Raw genomic sequence first — 21445 nt, 5'->3', positions numbered from 1 at the left:
TGCCCTCTGACGGCATCTTACCCATAGGATGTTCTCTTTCTGTCATTCCAGAATCAGACATCTATGCTGAGATTCCCGATGAGACCCTGCGAAGGCCGGGAGGTAGATCTCTGGCCCCACCACAGTGGCCACAGACAGAGCCCTATGAAGTGACATTGTGGGGACATCTGTGACACCTCAGGGGGACTTTGTTTCCTTCCTTCGTCCTCTCCCATGTGTGCCTCAGACAGGGGCAAACCTAAGTGAACCACTTTGATTTGAAAGCTGAAATCATTCTTTTCTCCCCACACTATTGAACTTTTGTGTGCCTGTGATGTCTGTGGGGATCCTAAGAGTGTAGATATGAGACCTGGCCTTCAGGGGAAACAGGGTGACAGACCTTTTTCCCCAGGTCTGAGGTGATGGAACCTTCTAGAACCCCTTTTCCAGGCCAACTCCTGGATCTCAGCTGAGATGTTATTGAGGGGTGTGGTGATGCCTAGGCAGGAGGGGAGCAGAGCCTGGCATTGGGGCCTGCAAATACTCAGATTCCCAGGGGCATCAGGGCTTTCTGTGTTCTGAGACTATCTGCTCTCTCCATCTGCCCAGGTCCACAGTATGGCGTCACACGGGAAGATGTGGTCCTGAATCGGATTCTTGGTGAAGGCTTTTTTGGGGAGGTCTATGAAGGTGTCTACACAAATCACGTGAGTTCCAGACTCTTCGTGGACACTCCTCTCCCACTTTCCCTTAGGACGAAAGGGAGTTTGTATATTCTGGGGTTGCAGAGGCTACCATGATATATGGCTCTTCATCCACTTGGCCTTTGCAGTATTTATGAAATACCCAGGGAGTGTTGGAAGCAAAAGTCATTTCCCAGAAGGATAGCAAGCCTGGGGAGTAAAATGGAGGCAGGACCTGGGGAACGGTTGGCTGAATCTTGGCGGGCAAGAACTTGGGGAAGTATGGGGAAATGTGGCTCTGGGAAGAGGAAGAGTAGGATCTGAGGCAGGGGCTAGTTTTGAGGCCCCAATGGGGCGGGACCCTGCAGAAAGGGTAGAGCCAAAGAAAAGGCAGCAAAAATGCAAAAGCCAATAATAAAAAGAAAGAAAGAGACAAGGACACTGGATTGGATGGCTTTGCACACACTCCGCACTCATCCACGAACAATGGGCAGAGCACAGGCCCTGAGCCTCAGTGTCCCGATCTGGATGGCCAGAGGCTTTAGTCTCAAAGGTCCTTTCTGGTTCTGACATACCCTAATCAAGAAGCAATGAAGCCAGCAGGCACCTGGGTGGTGCAGTTGGTTAAGTGTCCATCTCCTGGTTTCGGCTCAAGTCCTGATCTCAGGGTCATGGGATCAAGCCCTGCGTCAGGCTCTGTACTCAGCCTGAGATTCTCTGTCCCTCTCCATCTACCCCTACTGTTTGTGCTCTCTCTTGCTCTAAAATAAATAAATCTTAAAAAAAAAAAAAAGGCAATGAAGTCAGGAGTCGGAGAGGAGTGGGGAAAGGGGGGGGGGGAGAAGGAGGAAGGGGAGGAATGTACCTTGCAGAGACCAAGCCTGTGGGACCACCATGGCAATGCTGGAGAGGGGACACTTTCTTTTGAGCCCTGGGCTGGCCCAAGGGGCTCTGAACAGACTTCCATTGCAGAAAGGGGAGAAAATCAACGTCGCCGTAAAGACATGTAAGAAGGACTGCACTCTGGACAATAAGGAGAAGTTCCTGAGTGAGGCCGGTATGTGTCCCCTGGGAAATGACACAACCCCCGTGAGTGGGAAAAGACCCCTGGGACCACACGGACCTCCAAGATGGGAGAAGGGCCTGGAACCGTGGATGGGGAGGGTACAAACAGCGCAGGGACCTCCGTCGGGAGGAATTTCCCTCCCCATTTCACCCAGTTGGGAGAGTCCAGCCTGTTTCCCGTATTGCACCTTAGAGCCACTCTGGCCCATCCCTCTTGCCCCCAATGTCAGTGATCATGAAGAATCTCGACCATCCGCATATCGTGAAGTTGATCGGCATCATTGAAGAGGAGCCCACCTGGATCATCATGGAATTGTATCCCTACGGTGAGGTGAGCTGGGGATGGCAGAAGTGGAACCCTGTGATGACAGCTAGGCCACAGCTGAGCGGCGCCTCAGGGTGGGATGCATTTAGAGCATGGGCCCTTAACTCCCAGCTTCCTGCCCTCTGGATCCAGCCCAAACAACCCAGAGATCGTGTGTAGAGGAAATTTCTGGAACATCTTGCCAATCTGGGTTTGCCAGGGAAGGGCTTGGTGGCTGCCTTTGGAGGCTGTGCCGGAGTCCTGATGGCATCTTCCCCCTTCCTACAGCTGGGCCACTACCTGGAGAGAAACAAGAACTCCTTGAAGGTGCTCACTCTCGTCCTGTACTCGCTGCAGATTTGCAAGGCCATGGCCTACCTGGAGAGCATCAACTGTGTCCACAGGTGGGGCTGGGGAGAAAGCTGAGCTCCTTGATCTGACCATGGAGAGGTTGGGGTAATGCGGGGCTTCGGGGTCATGCAGATGAGTGTTGAGACGCCAACGCTGGTCCTGCCTCATGTGACAACTCGAGCATCTGCTAGGAACCCGTTGCCTCATCTGAAAGGTGGAATCACCGTGCATACCTCACAGCACTGTTATTAAGAGTGAATCGAAAGTGCTGGGCATCTGACTGTAGCTCAGCATAGCCTAGCCCGCTTCCCGGTGGGGTCTAGGACATTGCTCCCCTACTTGCACAGAGCTTGCTATCCTCAGGCTCATCACCCATTTTTGGCACACGGCCCAGGCAGGGGGACTGGACTGGGGCAGCACCGGGAAGATCCTGGAGTCTAGGCCCTTCCCAGCCCAAGCACCTGGCCCCCCACTGGTTCTCAGCATCCCTGAGCTGCCAAGTCCTCTCCTCCCTCTGGCTGTGGAGTGGACTCCTTCTCCACCTGGCTTTGTTCCCATTCCCTGAAAGGAGGTTCCAGCCACAAGGGATGTGATCCCCTGGAAGAGGCAGAGGGGGTGCTCCCAGAATAGTGAGGTGAGCAGGTGAATTCTTCAACACCTGGACGTGAGATATGTGGCCTTGTGGGTGATACGATGCAGAGCAATGTGTGGGGTTGTAAATGTTCATTCGTTCCATTCACTCGTTCAACACATCTGGAGCTCCTACCCCATGCTTCCAGGCACTGTCCTCGGCTCTGGGAGAAAGTTGTAATCAAAACAGACCCAAATTCCCTTTCCTTGTAGAGCTTACCTTCTAGCATGAGGGTAAAATTTGAGATGTAAATAGTCATGAGGGGAGGGTGGTGGCATAATAGATCTGTTTCCCTTGTTTGTTTGGGTGAAGTTGTCCTGCTTCGAAGTCAGCTCTTCTGTAATAAAGACAGATGATAGGGAATGGAGCCTGCCTGTGAGAAGCGAGCAGATGATCCTGGGGTTAGAAAGGATGCCAGGAACAGGAGGTAAACGGAGTCAGTGAGTGCTCCCGAGAGAGGGGTCAGAGCTCAGCTCTGGAGCTAGGCTGCCTGGGCTGACCCCACCCCCAACACAGGGAACCTCCTAGGCCAGCTCCTTTGGCTCTCTGTGCCCGTCCTCCCCCGCCCCCTCCTCTGTGGCAGGGTTGAGGGGGCTTCTGAGGGTCTCTGTCACAAGGCAGGGTGTGTAAAGCATTTGGGTGGTCCTGACTATCCTCGGGCTGCATGGAGGTTTTCCCCGAGCTGTTGCTCTTAGCCATGACAAAAGCCTACGGTCGGATGGAGTTGCAGAAGCAGGGGGGAAGAGTGCCAGGGAAAGTGGTTGGGGCTCTCCCTTGAAGAATCAGCAGGGTGACAGCATCCCTGGCAGAGGGGAGGGTGCAGCCCACAGAGCAAGCGTGCAGAGCAAGTCCTGGGAACCTGAGCTAGGCTTCGCACTGGAGCCGTGTGAGAAAAGAGATGGGAGATAAACCTCCCCAGGGAGGTGGAACGAGGTGGCCGAGGGCCTCATGTGGGGGGGACCTGGAAGGCCAGCCCAGCCTCCTGGGGCCCTGGTCAGCACGCTTCTCCCTTATCTCTCTGTCCACTGTCTATCGGAATGAAACATTCTGAACCTTCACATCTCTCTCCCAGGGACATTGCCGTCCGAAACATCCTAGTGGCCTCCACTGAGTGTGTGAAGCTGGGGGACTTCGGCCTTTCCCGGTACATTGAGGATGAGGAGTATTACAAAGGTGAGGGGTGTTCAGCCCCAGCCTTTTCCCTGGAGAGGTCGCTGCAGCCCCCCCCCCAAAAAAAAAAACGAAAGGAAGAAAAAAAGGCTACAGTTGGTCAAGCCCAGGCCAAGAGTCTCTGGAGAACAGGTTGTAATTCTGGATAATTCTGGATCTTTCTTTGCTAAATAACTCCTGTGAATCTCTTTGCCCACCCAAAGCCTCTGTGACCCGTCTCCCCATCAAGTGGATGTCCCCTGAGTCCATCAACTTCCGCCGCTTTACCACAGCCAGTGACGTCTGGATGTTTGGTGAGTGGAGTTTCAGAAGAGCATGGGAAAGGGCTCTGATTCTCCCCTCCATGACCAGGCTAAGAGGGGGGGCAGGGGTCTGGACCGCCACCCCTGGGTTGCAAGGGTTCTGTTTTGCTGTAGCTACTGAGAAGTCCCAGAAGTGGGGACCGGTGGTGGGTTGGGGGTGACACGGGCTAAGGGCCTGTGTGGGCAGTATTGGCTCCTGAGGGGAGCATGGACTCCACCAACCAATCCCAGGGACTGACGTGGAGACCCCCTCCCTAGAGGGGATCAAAACTCTGAGGTTTGTTCTGAGAAGGAGGTACAGGGAGAGGTGAGAACAAAACCAGGTGATAGATGGACAGCCCCTTCCAGGGCACACAGCCACATAGATTAGCCTGCTCTGTTCTCCACAGCCAGCCCAATAAAAGCTCATTATTATTATTCCCATTTTCCAGATAAGGAAACTGAGGCTCAGGCAGGCCAGGGGCTTGTGTTGGCAGCATGTGCTGGTGCTAGGCTTCAAACCCCAGCTTTCCCGTAGAGTCTTCACTCCCTCTTAAGGGAAGGCACTGGTGGTCCCAACAACATGCCCTTTGACTGCCCCCCTCCTCCTCACCCCACAAAACCTAATGGCTCCATGTGGAAGGGGTCTAGGGAAGAGAGCCTTAGTTCACTTGCAGATGCAGGTGATTGGTCTCTCCTCGGTGGACCACCACAGTGGGCAAGACCCCAGGATGCTAGAAGGGGAGGCTGGAGAACTCAGGAGGTCCCTGGCTGGGACTGAGTGCTGACTGCCATGGTTTTTCCTGAGGAGGGTGGACTGGCCTCTCCAGGCATGTGTCCTCCCCAGCGCAGGTCCTGAGCCCTCTCTTCCTGCCCTCAGCTGTCTGCATGTGGGAGATCCTGAGCTTTGGCAAACAGCCCTTCTTCTGGCTGGAGAACAAGGACGTCATTGGGGTGCTCGAGAAGGGGGACCGGCTGCCCAAGCCCGACCTCTGCCCACCTGTCCTCTACACCCTCATGACTCGCTGCTGGGACTACGACCCCAGTGAGCGGCCCCGCTTCACTGAGCTCGTGTGCAACCTCAGGTGACCATGGAGCAGGGGTGGGGGGCTGCAGGCCCAGGGACCTCAGAAAGCAAGTCTCCTCTTCAGCTGCTTTTAGGGGCTTACAAGAAATGTACTTCCCTAAACGAGATGCAGTTGGTATCCTCATGGCCACCTTAGGGATGAGAGAATTCAGGCTCAGAGCTGTGGCAGTGACGGGTGGGGCTGGGACTTGCACCAGGACCTCCCCTCTGACCAACATGAAGCCATGCGTCCAAGCAGAATTGGCTGGTCCTCCCAACAGAACCATGGTGCCACACATGTCACAGAAGCTCAGCAGCTCGGTCAGAGGACAGGGGATTGACCGAGTTCACTGTCATTTAGGAACTCACAGAGACAGTCAATGGTTTAGACTTTCATTTCGATGTGCCTGTGCTCTTTGCAGAGATTGGGGGTGTGCCTTACAGGAGGCCCAGCTCGGGCATGGGACCTGCATTCCCTCAAGAGAATCTTGTGCCTCTCTGCCTTTGATTGTTCCTCCCAGATAGGGGGGAAGGGAGTGATTGATTTTTGACCATTTAGACAGCAACCCGGGGGTTGCCTGTCCCTTCTCAATAGAGCATTGGCAGCCTGGAATTCTGGTCTTTCACCCAAGAGCCATTATTCTCTCGTAGTGAAGGGTGCTGTCAGAGCACATGTTAGATGGTCCCCCTGTTTCCTTGGTGGCTTGCATGCCAACAGCTCCTCCTTGCGTCGTCTGACTTTTTTTTTTTTTTTTTTGCATCCTTTAGGGCAGGGATCAGCAAACTTTTTCTATAAAGGGCCAGATAGTAAATATTTTGAGCTTTGCAAGCCATATATGGTCTCTGTTAAAATGACTCAACTCTGCCTTTATAGCTCGAAAGCAGCCACAGACAATACATTCTTCAATGTGTGAAGCTGGGTTTCACTAAGACTATGTGGGGGAACAGAAATTTGAATTTTACATAATATTCACATGTCATGAAATTTCTTCTTTTTATTTTCTTCAGTCGTTAAAAAATTGTAAAAATTATTCTTGGTTTGGAACCATATAAAAATAGGCGGTGGGCTGGATTTGGCCTGTGGACAATAGTTTGCCGACCCCTGCATTAGGGAATCTAGTGTTTAATTAATGTTAAAAACAACTGACTTTACACTGCAGTCAACATGTTGGCATTTTTTAGAGAAAGAAAAGAGCCCCTGGCAACTGCTTTGTGGGGAGATACCACCAGGGGCAATCTGGGACTGCCCAAGCTGGGGCATTGGGAATAACTCTGAGTTTGCTTGTGGGGCCATGGGTTCCAACATGGTCTGCAAGGCCTCCAGCTTAAAAGACCTCTCTGTTCCTATTTGTCCCTTTGTTGACACCCCTGATTAATTCTAGTCTCATCTTTTGGTCCTTCATAAGGGAAATTTGAGGAGCCAAAGAGTTCTAGGAAAAGCATTTGAAAGATGTAATTTGAAAGGGCCAAAGTTCAGGGGTGATGAGGGTAAGAGGGGGATCTTAATTCATTCTGGGGGCTTAAGAACCATGGGGAGTTGTGACAGGTGCTTCTCTGTGGGCTGAGAAGCATGCCCCATTAGAGCAACCAGGCCCTATGGAGTTAGGAGCAGACTTTCTGGTGTAATTGGAAGGATATCTGAAGACCCCAAGGACCTCAGGATACTCTCCTCAAGCTACAGCCTGGCAGTCCTCCATTAGAGTTAAGAAAGGATTTGATGAGTATTTCCTAATCTTGTGGGCATAAGAAGGGCCCTTTTAATGTCAAATTTTGAAAATCCTCCCTGTAACAATAGTTACATTTTCAGAATTTATTGGTTGGCAAAATCCATTAAGCTATATAATGAATTTTTTATATAATGTACAGTATAATGCATGTACACTTGAAAATACAATACAAATATTGTATATTTGGTAGCACGTAATACTTGGTCTACAGACAATGCTTGGTACACATATGAACATGTGAATTCAGGGACCCCCTGTGATCATTCCAGAGTCCTCTAGGGTTTGTGATTCCCAAGTTGGGAAACACTGGATTGAGTAAGAAGAGCAAGAAGCATGCACATACCTAACCCAGAAGTTGAATCCACAGCCATTTCTCATTAGTACACACCAGGAATGTGTTGGTGGGTGGTTGAATGAGGAGTAGGAGATGTAGAACACAGCAGCTCAGTCTTGAAGTTGGCTGGATATCAGACATCTACATAGGGGGTTGGTGCCAATAGCAGGCACAGGAAGACAAGATGCGTGGGAGGGGGCAGGAGACGCACTTACACTGACCTGTGGGACTGGCTCTCCGAAGACTTTTTCCCACCATGGATCCATTCCAGTGATTCTCCCAACTTCATTGTTGGGGAAACAGCCTCAGGGTCCATCTTCCAGCCTTCTCAGAAGGGTCTCCCCAGGCCACTCTACAAGGAGACAGAAATGGGACCCAATGGTCCTTCTTTGGGCCTCTCCAGGCTTCAGAGGAAGGAGTGCAGAAGAGAGGACCCAGGAGCATCTTTAACTTTGTTCCTCTTTCTTTATCTGACCTGACTCCTTGGCAGTGACATTTATCAGATGGAGAAGGACATCGCTATAGAGCAGGAGAGGAATGCTCGCTACCGACCTCCCAAAATCTTAGAGCCCACAGCCTACCAGGAACCCCCACCCAAGGTAAACCAAGCCCTGGTCTCATGAATCCTGTGAATCAAGCAGAGCTGTGTCTCCATCTAGCCCATTCCTGGCCAGACTATGTAACTCCTCTCTCTTCCTCCAGCATAGGCATGATGTGCTTCTATGGTCCTCTTGGCCCTCAATGCAACTGCCTATCTGTCAGCACTAAATTCAGCCTCCATAGCATGGGTGCCCTGGCAGGTGTGGTCTGAGGCCCCAAGAGAGCAGACCCCTCGGAGGGCAGCTAGGCCAGGGAATCACCCTGGAAACTCTTTCCTTGAGGGGCTGGAGCACTTTTCTTTCTGGTGTTTTTAAGGAACAAATTGGATGTCCCTGAGGGCACACGTATGGGGAGTGACCCTGGGTGCCTTATGTCCAGCCTCCATGTCCACACCCTTCATGGCATCTCTGGGTTCAGAATCCAGTGTCCTGCTACCATGCCATTAGGTGGGTGGGTTTTGAGGGACCATATCCATATTACTCAGCTCAGGCTACCATAACAGCATACCATAGACTTGGTGTGGAGGCTAGGAAGTCCAAGACCAAGGTGCTGGCAGATTCATTGTCTGGTGAGGACTCTCTTCTTGGCTTGCAGATGGCCATCTTCTCACTGTGTCTTTGCACAGCAGAGAGAACAAGAGCTCTGGTGTCTCTTCTGATAATGACACTAACCCCCTCATGAGAGCCCCACCCTCATGACCTCATCTAATCCTAATTATCTGGCAAAAGTCCTACCTCCACATGCCATCACACTAAGGGTTGGGGCTTCAACATATGAATCTCGGGGGGGGGGGGACACAAACAGTCCATCACAAAGTCCTATCTGATTCAAGGCCTTTTCTCACTGTCCCTCCTTGCCTGGCATGCCCTGACCCTTCCCTCAGTCAGGGCCCAGCTCAGTTTTCATCTCCTGCATGAACCCTCCGCAAGTGCCTGAGCCCTTGGTGACTCGTTACTTCTGAAGGATGTGGCTTTTGACAGCTGATTTGACAGGTGTTCCCATACCTAAAGAGGTTCCACACCAGAGATCAGTAAACCCTTTAGTTAGTGATGTCCCCCAGGAGGGCAGAGAGACAGGCTTCTTTGTACCTGCTCATCACTCAGCACATAATGGGTGCTCAGTAAGTGAATGCAAATTTTAATGATAACTTTTCCCCTCATCTCTCTCCTTCATTCTGAATAAGTCTGACCTGTGTCCAACACAACATTTCCCTTGGTGAGCTATGCTCACTCAAGAAGAGAGGCATGGTCTGACTCATCTCTGTGTTTTCTCTCCAGCCCAGCCGGCCCAAGTATAGACCTCCTCCACAAACCAACCTCCTGGCTCCCAAGCTACAGTTCCAGGTAAACATGTAACCAGAGGGCTGGGAAAGTTTGGGGCCATTCCTCATCTTGGACCTTCCTGAAATTCCATTCTTGTGCCTTTGAGGAATAGCAATGGAGTTATGGAGATGTTCTGCATTGACTCTTCTTTGGTACCCATAAGAGAATTTGAACTCAGAGTGCCCAGAGATCAAAAGAATCAAAATGCAATTCTACCAGGCTGTCCTCAGCTAAGACTTGCCTTAAGCTCAGTCCATCTGTCCATAGTGTTTGTTGTTCTGTGTGCCTGCCTGTAGCTACTTCTCTATGCCCAAGGACTCCCTGGTCCCCTACCCAGAGCAGAGCTTTCTGAGAAGGAATTTCAGGCAGTTGGGGACAGTTGATGTTCCCCAGAGAATGGAGTTGCTCTCTGGGGCTCCCCATGGAGACTTTAGGCAAAACCCAGGTGGCCAGAAGCTGAGAGCAAAGTTCCATCGGAGCTTTCCTCATGCCTCCATCATTACCAACCATGGGATCTTCCCAAGATGTTGGTCACTGTCTGAGAATGTCTCTGTCTTGTGTCTCTGTCCTAGATCTCAGTCATAGGGAACCAAGGCTCAACTCTTTTCTTCTCTTACATCCTTCAGTTCAGTCACTGTTCAACAATGGGGCATCTCAACCAATAGAAACAATGTCCGTTTATCTGGTGCTCCTTACAGAAAGGTGGTGTGCCATGGTCATATATTTCTCAAGGAAATGCTCCAGTACCAAAACAAGGCCAACCAAGAACTAACAGATAAAACCTTGTTGTGTGAAGAAGAACACATTGATGCAGAAGATAGAAGCAATATTCCTACAAAGAATCATACCTTTTTGTGTTGTTTAAAATAGTGATTAAATACAAACACACACACATTTCTGTGAGCTAATCATATCTGTCAGTTCGCGACATGCTTATGGAATAGAACTCCTTTCTGAAGAGTCCTGAAGGAGGAGACATGGACTCAGTAGGTCAGTAACACATGTGGACCCCATTATACGCAGAGCACCGTATGATTGGCTGTCAGATGAATAAGAGGCCACAGGGGCTGCACTGACTCCTAGCCAAGAGCTGTGTGTGTCGCCCTGCCATGTCTCCCAAACAAGACCAATGAAATGCCCACACCACATTCTTAGTTAGCTCCTGAAGAATAAGTCCTGTGTCTCCAGTGGTGCCCATTATTGTTTCTTTGTGCTCATGTTTGTAGCAGCTAATTGTCCACCTTCTTGTCTTGTCCCTGTGCTGGTGCTTCTTTGCTTCTCGTGAATAGGTCCCTGAGGGTCTGTGTGCCAGCTCACCTACGCTCACCAGCCCTATGGAGTATCCATCTCCTGTAAACTCGCTGCACACCCCACCTCTCCACCGGCACAATGTCTTCAAGCGCCACAGCATGCGGGTAAGAGGGCTCTGCATGCTGGGTCCTAGCCCGAACTCAGGAGGCTGCTAGAGGGAGGTGTCTGGGACACCAGGAACCCCACATCCTCCAGCTCAGGAGGGGCCCTCCATGCTTTAATGCACCAGTCAGCCCACCAAGGGGCTCTGTAACTCCTTCTCCTTTGCAAACACATTGGAAGCTGGGGGCCGAGTCAGGCTCTGCTCCCAAGGACACCAGCTGGAACTGGACCTGCCCCTGTCCATACTCTGGTGCTGTGTCTCAGGGCCCTTTTCTGAGCCCTAAGGAGTAGTGTGGAGGCCTGTAGGCAGAGGGCAACCAAGCCTGATGGTGCCAGAGAATAAAAGATCCTGGAGGCTCTGCCCAGTTCTGCCCTTCCTGCCTGATTGCTTTGGTTGCTAAATCTCTCTTTAGTCAAAGGAAAGGTTTCCTTGTGGCTGTACTCCTGCTGCTTTTGTAAAAGTTGATGTCGTATTGGAAGGAGCTTGGGGGTTAGTGTGGGGCTAAGCCACCCTTCCCAGTCACGTCTTTGTGTAACCGCCAATAAGGCCCTGAGTACTTCATGGATTAGCTTCTAATTGTGAAGTCTTGTAAGGAAAAAAAAAAAAGCAGCTTTGCTTGTAAAAGAGATACCCACTTTTCACTTCTCAGCACCCGTCTTCTTCTTCAATGGAGCTGTGGTCATCTGGCATGAATATTTGATATACTTTACTAAACTGAGTCTTGATACATGCCAAAACAAACCAAAGGCATTATTTTAGTTCTAACTCTGTATACACGTATATTTCAGGCTCAGTATACATGACTCTAAAAGTTTTAGGAAAAACTCCCCGTTTATTACAATAGATTTGAAAAATATGGGAAAGTTATGTTGATATATTCTGTGCCATTATTTTTAATTTAGCAAAATTTTGAAATGCATAAAGTAACTTAGAATTCTAGGCAGCGAGATCTATTGTGGACTACATTTTCCCCTGATCTAGCTCATTTTCCTCTTTTAAATTAATTTAACCAATTTATATCTCAACATATACTTAACAATAATAAAACTGCATTTTTAAGTATGCACTATAATTTAGGCAACATTCATTCAGTTCCTCCACCTTCCTGTCCTTGACTCTATTCGTAATTGAGTTTTAGTGAGCTTTGCTTTAAAATGTGTCCTTTTAGAAAAAAGCTATTTTGCACATTTCTGGGGTGGCACTGCCTTTGTCTAATCCCTGCTTCACCGTAAGACTTTGTTCAGTTCCATAAAGACATACTGTGCAGCAGGAAAAAAGGACCTTTTGTGTCAGGGATTTACAAGTACTTGTCATAGGGAAGGTCTGCCTAAAAGAATATAATGAATGTTTCTTTAAGTAAACAAAAAAAAAAGTAAAAAATATAAAATCCATTTTATGATATACATCAAAAAGACTGAGAAAACCTCTTTCAGGTGGAATTCTGGAAAGGTATAATAGGCTTCCTGCAAAGCATCTGAGAGCCTTTAACAAAAATCAGACATGGTTTCCCCACAAAAACAATTTTCTACTGACTGACTCTCTTGCCTGACTCATCTGGGAATCTGGCATTCCACACAAGAGTCAGGATGGCAGCGATCTCCCTCTTGAAGACCTCACAATGAAGGTTTAAAATTATAATAAAATTCAATGAACTACCTTGTGCAGAAATGCTTTGCCAGGCACTGTCCTAGGTGCTGAAGGGAGAACAAGGGGGTTCTGCTTTCGGTGAGCTTCAGGCGGCCAGAAGGAATAGGGCAGGTGCACACTTACCTGTAATACAAGCCATAAAGCTGAGAGTGGTGCACAGAGGTAATGCAAAGGTGCAGTGGGAGTTCAGAGAGAATAGCTCTTTCCAGCTTCTTTTTTTCAGCTGGGCCTTGAACGGGCATGGGGATAAAAGAGGCAGAGGCATCAGTAGGAGCCAAGACTGAGTGATGGAAAACCACAGGGCAAGTGCAGGTGCTGGATGGATGCATTTGGAGGATGCATTTGGAGGTGGAAACAAAGCTGGCAAGATGGGAGGGGGTCGTCAGATTATGGGAGGAGTCACAGCTTTCGAGAGTCATTTTAAGACACCACAAGAGCCTGATTCCTTGTAAAAGTGACCAGCAATGTAAGTATCCATTGCCTGATAAGAATATCTGAGGTAACTTACAGACAAGTAAGCCCTAAAGTGATCAATTTTTTTAAATCATATTTTCTCCCTGAGTTTTATTATGAAATTGTAAGACACAAGAAAACATTTTCCAATACATGTTAAAATATTTGGCAAGATGGTGATCAGGCTTGGGGCATCCTAGACAGTTGAGTAGTGGGAATTTTCCTTTAACACTTACAAAACTATACAGTGCTTTCTTGAGTCTACGAACTTCCTCTACCAGTACTTAGTCTTTCTCAGTCTAGTCTAGTCTCACCTGGAGATTCCTAGCTCGATATTCAGAATGTTTGACACTTAGTTCCTGTGTGTCACTATTTGTCAATAGCCTAGGGTAGCCATACCATTGTGTTTGTAGGTATCGACATTTAACTGCAGATGTTTGTAACCTTCAAATACCCTCATTTTGGAGCATCAGCCTCTGGGAAATAAATCTTATTTTATCAATTCTATGATTGTGAAATACTCTTATGCCCTGAAAATTATTTCTTAAAATAAGGTCTAACTCAGTAGACCTCAGCCGAGATGATCTTGCCTCCGAGAGGACATTTGGAGATGTCTGGAGGCATTTTATTGCAACTGGGGAGATGCTAAAAGCATCTATTTTGTGGACTTGCTGTTGAGCATCCTACAATTTACAGGAAATTTCCCCCAAAAAAGAATGATCTGGCCTCACATGTTAATGGTGCTGAGGTTGAGAATGCTGGTCTAACTGTTGCTTACTTCACCCTGTGAGAACAGGGACATCGCATATTTTATCCTCACTGCCCTCCCAGCACCCATCCCTATGCCTGCCACATAGTAGCTGCTTAACAAGTAGGTGTTGAATAGAGCAACAAAGAATATTTCAGCAAGAAATCTAACGTGCGGCGGGGGTGGGGGGAAGTATTGTTAGAAATCAAGAGCCGTGATTGAAGCTCAGCGAGCACTAGGAAAAACAGACCAATATAACTAATTTGAAACTGTGTTGTTATATTCAAGTGTATTTCAAAGGGTTTGGTGGGGAAAATCTTTTTTAGAGGCTTGGCAGAGATTATGACTTGCTGAAGTAGATAGAGAATAATTTTTAGCATTCTGTGCTAGTGACATGTATGTAAAATGCCCACTTTAAAAGCAAGGATCTGAAGAGGCTGCTCGTCTGGATGTCACAGAAGGGTCCTGCCCCCGACAAAGGTCACCCCAGGGCTTCATGCAATCAAAAGAATGACAATAGCACTCATGAGTCCGGGAGGCCAAGGTGATCGTGTGCAGCAGAAAAAAGCCAAAGTTTGAAGGGACAAGCAGATAATGATATAAATGAACTCTGGGGAAGATTGAGGGGGAAGAAGGAGTAAGAAAACATGTAACACCTTCTGTTTAAGAACTCCCAGGTGAAACTGTAGTTCCAGAGCCCTTCAGATGAGTGAAAAGGTGGGTTGGATTACCAAAGCTAGGGAGAGCAAGCATGTACCGCACATCTATAGAACGATATTGCTTTAAATTTCGTTCTTCACTTTTCTCTTAGCTCATGCATTTCTTTTAGCCTTTGGATCGATAACCCAAACTACTACTAGCTTAGTAAAGAGTATGTTTTCATAAAAACGCACAATCACACGGCTGCACGCTGTTGCTCCTTCCCTCTCCCTCATCCCTCCGTGGACAGCTTTGCGGGACGGCACACGGTGAGGCTAGAGGCAGTGCCACGCTCCTCAAAGCTCCCAGACCCCCTGCCACAGTGTTCTGGTGGCGATAAGCATTCAAGGCTTTCCAGAGGGCTGGCTTTGCATTTTTAAATGTATAAAGTGACCGTAACCATGACAAATGCCAACTGAGCAAATACTATTAGGGCAGTAATTTGAAAATGTAATTGGATGAGCAGATCCCGTAATTGTTTAAATACGATGCGCGTTCAGTGCTGTGCTTTCGGGTTTGACATGACACCGCAGCACAGCCAGTAACTGGCTGCATACACGGCTGTGGATTTAAGAACAAACCTTGCAAGAAGGAAAGCAGCCAGCGAGGCCAAGGCTTGTGGCTCCCACAGGCTCTTCAGACCCAGTGCCTGGGTCTGGGCACTGGGCTCATCGTGTCCTCTCCTCTCTCCCCGCTGTCCTCTCAGGAAGAGGACTTCATCCGACCCAGCAGCCGAGAGGAGGCCCAGCAGCTGTGGGAGGCCGAGAGGCTCAAGATGCGGCAGATCCTGGACAGGCAGCAGAAGCAGATGGTGGAAGATTACCAGTGGCTGAGGCAGGAGGAAAAATCTTTGGTGAGCAGCCACTGAGCCGTGGGTGGGAGGGACACCCCACTCTCTGCAGCGCTGCTGAACACAGTGTGATAGAAGTGCTTGAATGGGAGCCACGTCCACACCACTGTGTCCCCTTGGGTCCTCTTGCGCCCCCAGCTGACGAGAGGGAATGCTCTCCATGTGTCCTTAGGGTTTTCAGTTCTAGAATCCTAAGTTGTTTGCTTGGATTTCCTCCTCCGCAGGACCCCATGGTGTACATGAACGATAAGTCCCCGCTGGTAAGTCACCGGGAGAGATCGCTGCCTTAAAGTCAAGGCCTGGGAAGGCGTTGGAGAGAGCGGGACCCAGCGCCAGGCCCCCTGCCTGCCCATCCCTTCCCTTTTTGCCTCTGCCCCTGCGAGCTCGACGTCTCCCCTCACTGGGATCTCCACGAAGCTCTGAAGTTCCGCTCGTGGTTCCTGAGCTCCCGCTAGATCTACAACCATAGCGCATCCCCGCCCTGCCACAGGGCCCTCAGGCTCCCGGGCGGCCCCCTGCCCCTCTGGCCTCCAAGCGTGCAGCTGAGGGTGTGGGGAACAGGTGAAGGTCGGGAGCGGGGTGTCCCCGGAGCTGCATTGGTGACATGTTCTCTCTCCTCCCTTCCAGACCCCAGAGAAGGAGGCCGGCTACAGTAAGTGTTGGCGCTTTCCTTTTGGCGGGAGCTGCCGCTTGACCTCTGGTGCAGAACCGTCACGCATGCTTGATGCCCGTGGCAGAGGCCGCAGGGTCTCTTCGCCATTTTCAGAAACTCCGCCTGTTTCAGTTCAGAGCGTGCACACAGGGCCTGTTTGGGAACTGATATTCACCCTCTGCTCCATCCACCACCCCCGCCCTCTCCCTGCCTCAGCATGCTGTCATTTCTCCCTTCTGCCGGGGTCCTCTGCCCTCTTACATTTATTTGGAGGCCTTGGTTGTCCTTCCTTCCTATCTGCCCCTCACTCTGTTGGAGGCTGTCCCCAGGGGACAGTAGCTCTGCCCACCTCCCCCAGCTGATGCCTCTCTTCCCTAGGCCCAGGGCACGGAAGAGAGAGGTCAGGCAGGGAGCAGCCGAGGCCAGAGGGCCTTTCCAGAAACTGCTGCTGAAAGGGGAGCAGGAAGAGCCGGCAGTAAGCCAGGCTCATCACCATCCTCCTGGGGGGTGCAGCTGATGATGGTGGTGATGGGGATGGTGACAGTGATGACAATGACAACCGTCCCAGGAAGCTGAACGCTAGTCAAGCGCGAGCCCAAGTTGCTTGCAAATGTCAGCTTACAACCCCACAGCAACTCGACCGGATAGGTACAATGAATCATTATGTCCATTTTACAAAGGACATGAAACTGAGGCACGGAAAGGTCAAGTAACTTACCCAAATTCACACAGCTGGTACATAGCAGAGCTCTGATTGGAGCCCAGGCAGTCGGCTCCAAGGTCCCTTCTGGGGGAACCCTCCTATTTAACAGATGAAAAGTAAGGGCCAGGGAGTGTAAGGGAGCTGCCCCAGGTCACGCAGCTATCTGGTGGCCAAAGGGAGAGTAGAACCAGTCTTCTGGCTTCCATTCCTGCTCCCTCTTCCAGCAACTCCACAGGCCTTGCGCGTGTCTTTGCTTCTCAAAGTGTGGAGTGAATAGTGTGGTTCCTCTCTGTTTCACTTCCTGGGCCCCCCAAATGCTCAAAGCAGACCATCAGGGATTCCTCACAAAGCTACCCCATTAGCTGCTCTGGCACTGGGGTAAAGTTTCTTCCCTGGAGCATGGGCTCGGGGGCCTGTGTGCACCCAGCAGAAGCTACAGCACCAGCTGTAATCACTCCATCACCACTGCAACTTTGGCTTTTTCTTTCTATCAAGTGGACAGCAGTGCTTGGTTGTGAGAGGACCAGGGAGACCAGAGGTGTTTCCCGGAAACACCTTCGACCTTCGTTTCCCTGGGTCTCCCGGTAGCAGAGGAGAGGGGTTGGCTTGGTTATCAGCAGGTATGAAGGGAGGGGCCAGGGGGCCGAGACCTCCCCCTAACACACTCACTCTCCCTCCCCCTTGCAGCGGAGTTCACGGGCCCGCCACAGAAGCCACCTCGGCTGGCCGCGCAGGTATGTGTTGGCGGTGCTGAAGCTGGTAATGAGTTTGAATCAGGACTCCACGAGGCACAAGGCCAAGGCCATGGGCTGTGAAGACTTCAGACGCCCTCAGAAATAATCCAGTCCTGCATCCTCATTATACAGCTGAGCCCAGAGAGAAGTACCTTGTCTAAGGCCACACAGCGAATTCGTGAAAAGGGGGAAGCCCAGTCTCCTCATCTCCCATGCCCCCCTCCCTGACCTGGAGGAAAGCTCATTGACCCAGCCCTAGGAGCAGGAAGTGTGGACCCCCTTCCTCTCTCAAGCTGCCCCCTTGGCTTCCCGCACGCACACTGTTCTTGCAGTAGCCTGGGACCAGGTGCCGGCAGTCCTCACTCTGGAACAGTGGGTGTGAGCCTTGGCTCCCGTTAGAGTCATCCGAGGAGCTTTGAAAACCACCCGGCTCCCAAACACAGGTGATGGTTCCGGTGGTCTGGTGTGACACCAGCGATCAGTATTTTTTTTAAGATTCCCTGGCCGACTGTCCTCTGAGAACCACTGCCCTGAAAGCAGAAGGGAGGGAAGCACCCCCAAGGACAGGACACCATTATTTCAGAGAAGTCTTTTCAAACTGGGCTGGTGGCTATGTTGGCACGAGTCGTGCCTGCCCGAGAAAGACTAACAGTGTCCCCCAGACTCACGACCATCCCCCCTGCCACTTGCTTTCCCCCCCAGTCCATCCAGCCCCACAGCCAACCTGGACCGGACCGATGATCTGGTGTACCTCAATGTCATGGAGCTGGTGCGGGCTGTGCTGGACCTCAAGAATGAGCTCTGTCAGCTGCCCCCCGAGGGCTACGTGGTGGTGGTGAAGGTGAGAGCCGCGGACAGGGTGAGTGGAGGGCTGCTCACCCTGGCCCTGGGTGGAAGGGGATGGCCCTGAGCTTCCTTTTCTGCCCAGCAGTTGCCTTTCCCAAAAAGACTCCCTTTCGTGCAAAGTGTCGGCGGGATTTTAGTGCCAGGTAGTCGTGGAGGGCAGGTACCATCCCAGGAGGGCTCTTCCCCGGGGAAACACGGCTTTCTCCAAAAGCAAGAGGTGAGAGTCACCCTACCCCCTCTCTCACAGAACGTGGGCCTGACCCTGCGGAAGCTCATTGGGAGTGTGGACGATCTCCTGCCCTCCTTGCCGTCGTCCTCCCGGACAGAGGTGGGTGTGCTCCTCCCACACAGTGTCATCCGCTGTCACTTCTGCCCTTCACCTTCACCTGCCCCGGCTGTACTTCACAGTGCAGAAGCAGAAGGACCCCACAGGCAGCCTTATGTCTGTCTGCGAGCCTCTCGCTCATGGCTCTGCATGACAAATCTGAGCGGGACCCCAGGGGGGCTGAGGTGGGGCCCAGGGACCCCACCAGCCTCCTGGTGGGGGGTCTCCCCATGTAAGTCTTAGAGAGTTGCAGTGATTTGGTAACGCACGAGGGTGTGCAAGTGAAGACACCTGCCACCGTAAGGCTACGTGCGCTCAAGTACTGTGGTTCGGTACTTGGCAGGTGTGAGATGGGCTGGTGATGCTGCATTATCCAAGTGGGTGCAGTGAGGCACAGGGGTCCTTGTAAGAGGGTGGCAGAAGCAGACATCCTGTAAGAGTCAGAGAAGGAGATGGGATGACAGAAGCAGAGTTGGGCTAATGTCGCTGCTGGAAGGATCCACAAGCCAAGGAAGGCAGCAACCTTTAGAAGCTGGAAAAGGCAGGGAACAGATTCTCCCCCTAGAGCCTGGAGAAGGAGCACGGCCCAGCTTCCCCTTGACTTTAGCCCCGTAGGACCCATTCCAGCCTTCTGACCTCCAGCAGTGGAAGAAACTAATCTGTGTTGTTTCGAGCCACCCCACTGGTCAGGGGTCGTTACCCGCAGGCATAGGAGACTCTGAATGTAGTTGAACGCCGAACACTAGCGCCTCTGAACATGTGCTGGTTGTCTGCCTGGAAACCAGCACGGAGCTCAGCAGAACCCCATGCCCCCGCCAGGCGGCGTGAGCCACCATCTCCCAGCAACCCAGCACAGGTGATGGCTGCATCACACCACCGTCCCCACAACCTGTGACTGTTCAAGACGAGATGATGCAGGAGGGCTTGGGCATTTCCCAGCCTCCCTCTGGGTGGCACCAGCAGCCCATAGAGGAGCCCCAGCTGGAGCCATACCTTCTGTTGTGAGCGGTCTTTACCTTCCACGTGATGGCTCCGTCGTTCGTTTCACTTGGTAATATCTCGAGTGCCGAGTCTGCGCTCAGCATGCTAGGCACTGGGATATGGAGGTAAACCAAACCCTACAGCTCAAGCCATGGTCCCTGGTCTCTCGATTTGAAGGTAGACAGCTAACAAAAATGAATAAATGCACTTGTCCCGTGACCCTTCACAGTAACCTTGGGCCAGCACAAGGGATGCCGCAGTGAAGGGACGGCCTGTGGGGCCGCGTCAGACTGAGCTAGCATGGGGTAGGCTGGGGTCTGGGGCGTCTGCAATGTCTGTCCTTGCTGACCTGGCTCCAGCCCACATGGGGCCTTAGGCTCAGCCCAAGCTTAGATCAGACCTGTCCCCCCGAGAACCTCTGACAGCCTCGGCCAGCACCAAAGGCTGCCCATTCTCCAGGCTTAAGCTCTGCAGCCCCTCAGCCTCTCCTATGTGCTTTTCCTACAGATCGAGGGGACCCAGAAATTGCTCAACAAGGACCTAGCGGAGCTCATCAATAAGATGCGCCTGGCCCAGCAAAACGCCGTGACCTCCCTGAGTGAGGAGTGCAAGCGTCAGATGCTTACAGCCTCCCACACCCTGGCCGTGGACGCCAAGAACCTGCTCGATGCCGTAGACCAGGCCAAAGTTCTGGCCAATCTGGCCCACCCACCTCCAGAGTGATGGAGGGTGGGCGCCACCTGCCTGCGTCTTCTGCCCCTGCCTGTAGTGTTCCCTCCCCTGCCCCCGGCCCCTGCCTTGCCTTCGGTCATGTGGGTCTTCTCAGGGGGAAGGCTGCGGGGAGTCCTTCTTCCCTTGCCACTTTGCACGACCCCCTCTCCCCACCCCAACCCCCAGACTGTGCTGCTCAGGCTGCAGCTGGACAGAGGGGACTCAGGGCTATAGATGCCAGGGGGTGACAAAGAGGGCTCAGAGGGAGCTCTGCTGCTGCTGGCCGCTCCCTCCTCACACCCGCCTGCCCCATTGGGGTCACACTGGTCCCCCAGTGGTCATGATGGCTTTATGCATGGACATGGCAGGCCTATCTATTGGAGTCAAGCTATTCCTTCTTCTTCCGCCCACGGAGGTCCCTTGATGTGCAGAGGGGCTGGGGAAGGGCTTTCCTTTTGGGGGTGGGCGGCTGGCGAGATGAGGGATGGGCCTGGCTTTCTTGTACAGTGTATATTGGAATTTATTTAACGTGAGTGTGGTCTGGACTGACAGCTGTGTGCCCCCCTGAGGGGGGACCTGGGACCCAGTCCAGGAACAAGCTATTGGGAGTCCGGGCACAAGACGCTGTGTTGTCAATACGCCAAGCGTCTGGGAGAAGGGGAGAGACGAGGCCAAAACAGGACTTGGACCACAATCTGCTCTCTTCCCTGTGCCCTTTCTCTCTCTTCCCTGACTTTGCCCCTTCCTTCTCTCCCTCTTTTCTTACTTCTCCTTTTCTCCGCCCCCTTTCCCATTTGCCCTCATCCCTCCCTCGTGTTTGTGCAAAATACTCTTTTACCTTCTTTCTATTGGACTTGTGGATGAATTAAAATTGTACCATTTGCTTTGTGGTTTGATTGTTTTGTTTGCTTGACCTGCTCTTTGTAGGGAGGGTGACGTTGACCTTGGGCCACCACCCTGGAAGAAATCGATTGTGCTCTGTTGGGCGCAGATCAAGAACCAAGAGCACGTAGGGGTGTGTGGTGACACCGGGGCAGGGGCAATAGGGTCAGGTGTGCTCCAGCCCCTTCGTCCCTGCGCCTGACCCAAGGATGACTTTCCAGTGGGGACCCAGAGCAGCCCCCTCCTGGGCCACATGAAGAATGCCGCCGGCTCTCTCCCAGCTGGTG

The 21445-nt window shown here is 51.6% G+C and overlaps 1 protein-coding gene across 1 annotated transcript in view; it reads left to right on the top strand.

Annotated features, from left to right (window-relative positions):
* The window catches only part of PTK2B (protein tyrosine kinase 2 beta), a 121408-nt gene extending 100249 nt beyond the window's left edge, over positions 1–21159 (top strand). The window contains 19 exon segments of the mRNA XM_048212225.2: positions 52–102; positions 589–686; positions 1635–1719; positions 1958–2058; positions 2320–2435; positions 4086–4186; positions 4387–4476; positions 5345–5549; positions 8082–8190; positions 9469–9534; positions 10803–10928; positions 15181–15327; positions 15549–15584; positions 15952–15976; positions 17367–17413; positions 18116–18124; positions 18126–18254; positions 18507–18587; positions 20073–21159. Coding sequence (XP_048068182.1) covers positions 52–102; positions 589–686; positions 1635–1719; positions 1958–2058; positions 2320–2435; positions 4086–4186; positions 4387–4476; positions 5345–5549; positions 8082–8190; positions 9469–9534; positions 10803–10928; positions 15181–15327; positions 15549–15584; positions 15952–15976; positions 17367–17413; positions 18116–18124; positions 18126–18254; positions 18507–18587; positions 20073–20288 — 1838 coding nt within the window. The 3' untranslated portion in view covers positions 20289–21159.
* The last annotated feature ends 286 nt before the right edge of the window (positions 21160–21445 follow it).

Source organism: Ursus arctos, unplaced genomic scaffold (genome assembly GCF_023065955.2).
Source record: "Ursus arctos isolate Adak ecotype North America unplaced genomic scaffold, UrsArc2.0 scaffold_11, whole genome shotgun sequence".
NCBI lineage: Eukaryota > Metazoa > Chordata > Mammalia > Carnivora > Ursidae > Ursus > Ursus arctos.
Note: the sequence above shows the minus strand (reverse complement) of the source record. Positions and strands in the feature narration are given on the sequence as shown.